Genomic DNA, 8,730 nt, shown 5'->3' with positions numbered 1-8,730 from the left:
CTAGATTCATCTGAAATATAATTATCTAAAAAAAGATGTTAGTAAGAGGATGACCGGACACTGATACTTGAACATAAACCTAACTTTAGATAATCTCCAGGAAGGGGTTTCCCACCTCAGCTCTCCAGGTACCTGTTGATATATGCTGCCTCTGTTGCCTCTTGTCCCAACTTCTCAAGACGGTGTCAATAAGACGCAAAGGAGCTTGTGCGTTTCGTGTTTAATTTTTCTTTGTGGTCATACATTTTCACATTATACATCATGTGTTAATTATTTCGTTAATCTCACACACACACACACACACACACACACACACACACACACACACACACACACACACACACACACACACACACACACACACACACACACACACACACACACACACACACACACACACACACACACACACACCCACACACACACACACACACAGAGTAGTGGGAAAATGGAATGCACTTCAGGAACAGGTTGTGGAAGCAAATACTATTCATAATTTTAAAACCAGGTATGATAGGGAAATGGGACAGGAGTCATTGCTGTAAACAACCGATGCTCGAAAGGCGGGATCCAAGAGTCAATGCTCGATCCTGCAGACACAACTAGGTGAGTACACACACACACACACACACACACACACACACACACACACACACACACACACACACACACACACACACACACACACACACACACAAACACACACAATATTAACAACAATAATAAAACAAACAATAAAAACAAAGAAAGATAGAACGAAAAAGGGTGAGGGAGAGATGAGAGTAAGAGAGGAGGGCAGTAAACAGGAAGATGAGGGAGTAAGACAACACCCAGGACACAGCCACGCCCACCGGGAGACACACCAGCAACTCCCTCAAATAAGCAACACAGTACAAAGTCAAATGAGTGGCAACATAATGAACAAGCAGCTACAAACCCCAGGCAGAAGGATTCAGTTCCCAGTCCTAGCAATCTCCCAATGAATGTCAATCACTAGTTTCTACACTCTTCCCCCTCCTAGTCCCTAAGCCCCACAAATCCCACTTCATCACACCCCTGACTCCTACCCAGTGGCTCACAAACACCTCCCCCTCCCCCCTGCTCTCTCTCACACTTCTCAAATGCATCCCGAAGCTAACCTAGATCTTACACCAAGGCTAGAAACTAACCAATCAGATGACAGGACAACAATGCAACCCGTCCTCTCAGAAATTACGTCGCTTTTCGCTCGTATGCGTAGCGCATACGAGCGAACGAGGTCAAATATCGACGTAATTCAAAATGGAAATTTATTTTTCAATTCAATTTTGGATTTTTGTTTTCCAAAACAGCAAGTTAAGGGTCCTCTGCTAAGTTAGGAGGGCAGGAAGTTTTCCTAAAATTTCAAAACGTCATGAAAACCGTTATTTAACAGTTTCCTCTCCAAACCTAACAGCCTAAGCCAGAGGACCCAAAACAAAAAATGGGACAGTACATCACTTTCGTGAGCCAATTTCATTTTGTATTATGTCGATTTTTAGCCTGAGTGCGCATACAAGCGAAAAGCGACGTAATTTGTATGAGGACGGGTTGTGTTGACCCTGAAGATCTGGTACACTAATGCTGATGGAATGCCAAATAAAGCAGATGAACTCAAACAAAGGACTGAGGAAACAGATCATGACGTAAAAGCAGTAGTAGAGATCAAACTAACTGCTATGATTAGCAATGCAATATTACCAAGGGAATACCAAATAATGAGACGTGAAAGACTTCAAAGAAGAGAAGGAAGAGTGGCGGTGCAATTAAAAAGACACTTCATGAACTCATTGTGGGAATGAGTTCATATGGGGGTTGCTACATAGCCTTCCCGGCTTGGTGCCTTCTTTGATAATTACTTACTTCATCTGAGGAGAGAAAGTGATTGTTACTGTAATCTCCAACCCTCCAGAGAACCATAGAACACCGAGGCAAGAATATGAAACTGCGAACAGAGCATGCTTGAATATCCTTCAAAGGGTGGCAGATACAGCCCACAGACAGAAAGCAAAACTCCTAGTAATGGGAGACTTCAATCATGGCAAATCGACTGGGAAACAATAGACCCAAGAGGATAGGATGAGACACGGAAAGCGAAAGTTGTAGAAGTAGTAGAGAGGAACTTCCTGAAGCAACATGTCAGAGAGGTAGCAAGGAGAAGGGGTGATGACTAACCAGCTAGGCTACAGCTAGTCTTCACACAAAATGATTTATGGACACTGAATACATTGACCATGATATGCCAGACAGAGCCGGTGACCACTGTGTTTTAGTCTTGGAATACAAAGTGCCAAGGAAGACCAAAGTAAGATGTAACCAGAGGGAGAGTGTAAGGCTAGCATACAGGAGAGGAGAATACCGTAAAGTCAGAGAGGTGGTAGAGTGGGGGAAGAGAACTCAGAGAAAAATCAATACACTGGACATAATGGACTACGTAACAAACAAGTTCAAAAAAATTGAAGGGAGATCTATAGCACCACTAAGGGTTCAGGGAAGAAAGACGAGCATTACCCCTTGGTTCAACAAACAGTGTCTGAAATATAAAAAGAAACAAAAGGGTTTGGAAGAAATATAAAGAACACAGAACAGAAGGAAATCACAATGCGTATAAAGAGGCCAGAAATGAGTACACAGAAACTAGGAGAGTGACAGAGAAACAGTATGAGAATAACATTGCAAACAAGGCCAAAACCAAAACCAGCCAAAACTCTTCCATAGCAATATCAGAAGGAAGATGACTGTGAATTATCAAGTTATCAGACTTGAAAAAAGGAACGAAAGGAAGTAAGGACACACAAAAAATGATAAGGAGTATGTGAGGAACTTGACCAAGGCTTTCAGGAAGTGTTCAAGATGGAAACTGATTTGCTGCTGAAGCTTAGAAACCAAACCGAAAGGGCAAACCTCACTTAAATACCAGTGACGCCAGAAGAAGTAAAGAAATTACTGCAGGAACTGGATTTGACACAAGCCGTGGGACCAGACAAGATATCGCCATGGATACTGAAAGAGGCAGCTGAAGCATTGTGCAGCCCACTTGCCATAATATTTAATTCTTCTCTAGAAGCGAGAGAACTTCCTGACTGCTGGAAAATATCCCAAGTATTCCCTGCAAGTTGCTAGAGAGACTGATCATAAGCAGGCTAGTAGACTATTTAGAACAGATAAACTTTGTCTCAAGGCACCAGCACATATTTAGTAAAGGGAAATCCTGCTCGACAAACTTGCTGGAGTTCTATAACAAGATAACAGAAATCAAACAAAAGATAGAAGGATGGGCAGACTGCACGTTCCTCGACTTTCAGAAAGCATTTGATCAGGTCCCACACAAAAGACGCACACTCAAACTAGAGAAGCAGGCCGATGTATTGGGAAGAGTCCTAAGGTGGGTCAGAGAGTATCTCTCAGGAGGGAAGCAAAGGGTTACAGTGAGAGCAGAGAGATCAGAGTGGAGCGAGGTTATGAGTGGAGCCCCACAAGGGTCGGATCTAGGTCCCGTACTGTTTCTGACATATGTCATCGACCTGGTAGAGAAAATTGGCTCCTTCATATCAATGTTTGCAGATGATGCAATACTGATAAGAGTCAAGTCAGGGTTAGATTGTGATGCATTGCAAACGGATTTGGACACATTCCAGAAGTGGTGTGAAAAATGGCTGCTAGAGTTTAACCAGCCAAATTTAAAGTTATGAGGATTGGAGCAGGAGTGCGAAGGTCAGTACAGCAATATAGAATGACGGGAAGACAGATTCTTCATTTAAAAAGGAGAAAGACCTGGGAGTGAACATAACCCCAAATCTAATACCAGAATCCCACATTAGCAGAAACAAGAGTTGCATATGACATACTTGCCAACATCCGTGTATCTTTCAGAAATCTAAAGGAATGGGCTTTCTGGGTCCAATATATAGCGAAGGTGAGACCCACACTTAAATATGCAGCCCAAACATGGAACCCTTACCTTAAAACGGTCAAGGAGAAACTAGATAAAGTCCAGAGATATGCAACAAGACTCGCTCCTGAGTTGAAGTTCTTAAGCTATGAGGAAAGACTGAGGGAACTGGAGAGTACCAAAACCCAACCAAAACTGCTCCACAGTGTTACATGTACCGGCAAGATGCACTCCTCTCCCACCTATAAAGTCATACTCCCAACTGTACATAATCTAGAAGCCTCATTGTTTTATTTAACAACGTTTCAGGAGCAGAATGAACTCAGGATTTTACGTTACGCTGGTTACAAGTTGGAAGGAGGCGGGTAAGGAGGCCAACTTGAGAGGCAAGAGGGAGCGTTTCCCGCCACAAGCAGACCAGAAGCGAGGACATTAGTTCTAACTCCTACTCTTTCAGCGGAAAATACTTCTCTCAAACTTTCGGTGTTGCTATGGGTTCCCCTCTCTCTCCTGTTCTTGCCAATCTCTATATGGAATATTTCGAGACCATTCTTCTTCCCACTATTTATACTCGTCCCTCTCCCCAGCTTCGCTATGTTGATGAAATTTTTGCTTTATGGCCTCATGACCTTAGTCTTTTCCAGCCTTTCCTCTACTCTCTTAACAATCTGACTCCTTCCATCTATTTTAAAAATTAATAGGAATCTAATTCCCTCCTTCCTTTTCTTTACGTTTATGTTCACAGCTCTGTGTCCGGGTTCTCTTTCTCTGTCTACCCCAAACCCATCCATAGTGGCATGTACATTCACTTCTTTTCCTATCATCCTCCTTCTGTTAAGAAAAGTGTTCCGTCTCTTTCTTCCTCCGCGCTCTACGCTTCAGTGACCCTCAGTTTCTTGATTCTAAATTTTTATTTTATTTACAAATCTTTCTCTCGCCTTGGTTACCTCTTACATTTGATCATCTGTGCCTATTCTCAAGCTAAACGAAATTTCTTTCATCCCAAACCTGTTTCCAGCACAAGTACCACTGTGCTCTGTCTTCCCTTCATATATAAACTCAAAAATCTCACTAATACCTTTCGTTCTCTTGACATAAAGCTCACATTTCGACAAACTAACACTGTTCGTAGTAATCTGGTTCACGCTGCTCCTCCTGCTTCTAATGTTGCTGGTGTCTACTCTATTTCCTGTTCGTCTTGTCCTCTCCAATACCTTGGGGAAACTGACCGTACACTATATGACAGACTTAAGGAACACAAGAAATGTTAATTCTGCAGACACAAACAATGCTCTCTTCCGTCAAGTTAGGCACTCTAATCATCCTATTGATTGGTCTTCTAAAATAATCTTTCTTGCCTCTACTTTTCAAAGACGCCGTCTTGTCGACGCGGCTCAGATACATAACCTTCCCAACATGAACCTGAGTCCTGGCTTTGTTGCTGTTGACTCTTCCCTTCCACACTACATACTTGAATGCTCCAACCTTTCAACAAATGTGACCTGATTTAAGCTAACCTCCTTTTCTTTTCCTTACCTTCCTCTTATTCTTACCTCTTCCCATTCTTCCTTTTTTCCATTCTTACACTCCTCCCATTCCAACCTTTCATTCTATTCTTTCCTCTCACCTTACTCTTATCTTCTCCTGGAAATTACCTTCTCTTACCTGTTCCTCATTTCCCTCTCATCTTTATCTGCCCGTTTCTTCCTCTCTCTTTTTTTCACAAGACTTGATAATGTTCCAGGAGGGTCCTGGAGGATCCAGGAGGGTCCAGGAGGGTCCTGGAGGATCCAGGAGGGTCCAGGAGGGTCCTGGAGGATCCAGGAGGGTCCAGGAGGGTCCTGGAGGATCCAGGAGGGTCCAGGAGGGTCCTGGAGGATCCAGGAGGGTCCAGGAGGGTCCTGGAGGATCCAGGAGGGTCCTGGAGGATGCAGGAGGGTCCAGGAGGGTCCTGGAGGGTCCAGGAGGGTCCTGGAGGATGCAGGAGGGTCCAGGAGGGTCCTGGAGGGTCCAGGAGGGTCCAGGAGGATCCAGGAGGGTCCAGGAGGGTCCTGGAGGATCCAGGAGGGTCCAGGAGGGTCCTGGAGGATCCAGGAGGGTCCTGGAGGATGCAGGAGGGTCCAGGAGGGTCCTGGAGGATCCAGGAGGGTCCTGGAGGATGCAGGAGGGTCCAGGAGGGTCCTGGAGGATCCAGGAGGGTCCTGGAGGATCCAGGAGGGTCCTGGAGGATCCGGGAGGGACCGAAACGTCATCGCTTCTCCATCTTGTGATCTGCTGTTTGGTCACCACCTGAGAGGCTGTGTGCGGGGCAGACAGGAAGGGCAAGGGGGGGGGGGTTACGGTGGGGTGTGTGTGTGTGGTGACCTGTAAGAGTGTGTGGGAGGGGTCTGGGCAGAGGGCGTACCCGGGCACCGCCGGGTATCTTATCTGGTATACTGTAAGAGCAAGAAGACTGCCAACTTGTTCATGAAGAATGTCACGAGTTTCTGTTGTTTTTGGACATTTACCTACACTAGGAGTTTTGTGCTATGGGTAGTGTGACTTGGTCGTCCTCCGAGGGATCTATAATTAACAGCAACCTACTGATAAATATCCAGGGAAAATTCACCAAGGAGCCCATTTATTTATTTATTCTACTGGTTATCGTTATCCGCGATCATGCAAAGTCTGCTGGAACTAATTTGGTGGGCGGAGAGATATCGGCGACCTGCGGTCTGCCAGCAGCCAGCTGAAGGTCGCCTCGATGAACAGATTTGTTTTTGTATTATGTGTCTCTCTCACTAGACAACCTATGACAGGTTTTCTCTACACACAATAATATATGGTTCGTAACAAAGAACTCTAGAAATCAAACAAACTGTCTTGAAAGGGATGAATGCCATATATGCCTACACATGCCTACTTGGGGGACGTCAACCCGATGATATTAGTATATAGGCAAGACAGCAACAACTTTCTTTCACGGGAGACATCTCCCTTCACGCAGGGTGCAGTCGCACCTCCACAGATCTCCAGTATCAGCTCTTGATACTGGTAATGGCTCAAAAGGGCCACCACTTACGGGCTATTCATGCCCGTGCCACCTTTTGGGTGGCTTAATCTTTATCAGTCAAATCAATTTTTTTCAAAGCGCCTGACAATGAACAATGAACTATGGGCTCCATCACAGAACTTATCATTTCTACACACATCACCAGAGATATCCTGATAGTGAACACCGAAATAATCGACAGAAACACCGACAATAAAAGACCAGACATCGACGAAGCACTTCACATCCACCAAACTGAAGCATCAACATCCAGGTAAACGTCTGGCACACTCTGCCATCTTCACGACCCACACGCAACACCCAGCATGCTGCACCAGCCTTCACTGACACTTAGCAAATGTCCCACTGATGTTAGCAGGCGATGAGTCACAATAACGTGGCTAAAGTATGTTGACCAGACCACACACTAGAAGGTGAAGGGACGACGACGTTTCGGTCCGTCCTGGACCATTCTCAAGTCGATTGTCTTGTCACAATCGACTTTAAAATGGTCCAGGACGGACCGAAACGTCGTCGTCCCTTCACCTTTTAGTGTGTGGTTTGGTCAACATCTGATGTTAGCATATGAATTCGCTTGCTCCAGCTAAATTGTATTCACTTCTACTAATTGTATTCACGTCTGTGGAAATGTTAGCTAGATCAACAAAAGGCATCTCTTAGCGTCAGGTCAAAATCAAATTGTAAAAATAACTCAGGAGAGATTGTATTTCAACTTCTTTTACTAGTGAAGAAAAGCACAAGAAAAATAGAGATGATTGGTGCCAGGATCACTGAGCCCATCTCTCATATATTAAATAACTTATGTGTATACAACAGACAGGTACCAGAATATGGCAGTGCTGATAATGACTTGACAGTGGTCTATGACGGACTGAAACGTAGTCGTCTCCTCACTTTCTGGTGTGTTGTTTGGTGGACACCATTCCTTCCCTCCGTCCCATTCCATATCCTTATCCTGACCCCTTCCCAGTGCTATAAAGTCGTAATAACTTGGCGCTTTCCCCTGATAATTGAAAAAAATTGGTCATAATATTTTCAGTCAGGTTATTGTGACTCGTCGTCTGCATAATAGTGTATACACGGCTGCCGGTATACACATATATATATATATATATATATATATATATATATATATATATATATATATATATATATATATATATATATATATATATATATATATATATATATATATATATATATATATATATATATATATATATATATATATATATATATATATATATATATATATATATGTCGTACCTAGTAGCCAGAACGCACTTCTCAGCCTACTATGCAAGGCCCAATTTGCCTAGTAAGCCAAGTTTTCACGAATTAATTGTTTTTCGACTACCTAACCTACCTAACCTAACCTAACCTAACTTTTTCGGCTACCTAACCGAACCTAACCTACAGAGATAGGTTAGGTTAGGTTAGGTAGGGTTGGTTAGGTTCGGTCATATTTCTACGTTAATTTTAACTCCAATAAATTTTTTTTTACCTCATACATAATGAAATGGGTAGCTTTATCATTTCATAAGAAAAAAATTAGAGAAAATATAATAATTCAGGAAAACTTGGCTTATTAGGCAAATCGGGCCTTGCATAGTAGGCCCAGAAGTGCATTCTGGCTACTAGGTACGACATATATATATATATATATATATATATATATATATATATATATATATATATATATATATATATATATATATATGTCGTACCTAGTAGCCAGAACGTCGTACTCGGCCTGATATGCAAGGCC

At 43.2% G+C, this 8,730-nt stretch overlaps 1 protein-coding gene across 1 annotated transcript in view; it reads right to left on the bottom strand.

Moving 5' to 3' along the window:
• The window catches only part of LOC123745941 (MAGE-like protein 2), an 18,945-nt gene extending 12,783 nt beyond the window's left edge, over positions 1-6,162 (bottom strand). Inside the window, exon 1 of the mRNA XM_069314334.1 lies at positions 5,576-6,162. Within this exon, the coding sequence (XP_069170435.1) occupies positions 5,576-6,162 (587 nt within the window). The remainder of the gene's footprint in view (positions 1-5,575) is intronic.
• Between the last annotated feature and the right edge of the window lie 2,568 nt (positions 6,163-8,730).

The sequence above is a fragment of the Procambarus clarkii genome, chromosome 78 (assembly GCF_040958095.1).
Source record: "Procambarus clarkii isolate CNS0578487 chromosome 78, FALCON_Pclarkii_2.0, whole genome shotgun sequence".
Classification (NCBI taxonomy): Eukaryota; Metazoa; Arthropoda; class Malacostraca; order Decapoda; family Cambaridae; genus Procambarus; species Procambarus clarkii.
This window is presented reverse-complemented; position numbering and strand designations above follow the sequence as displayed.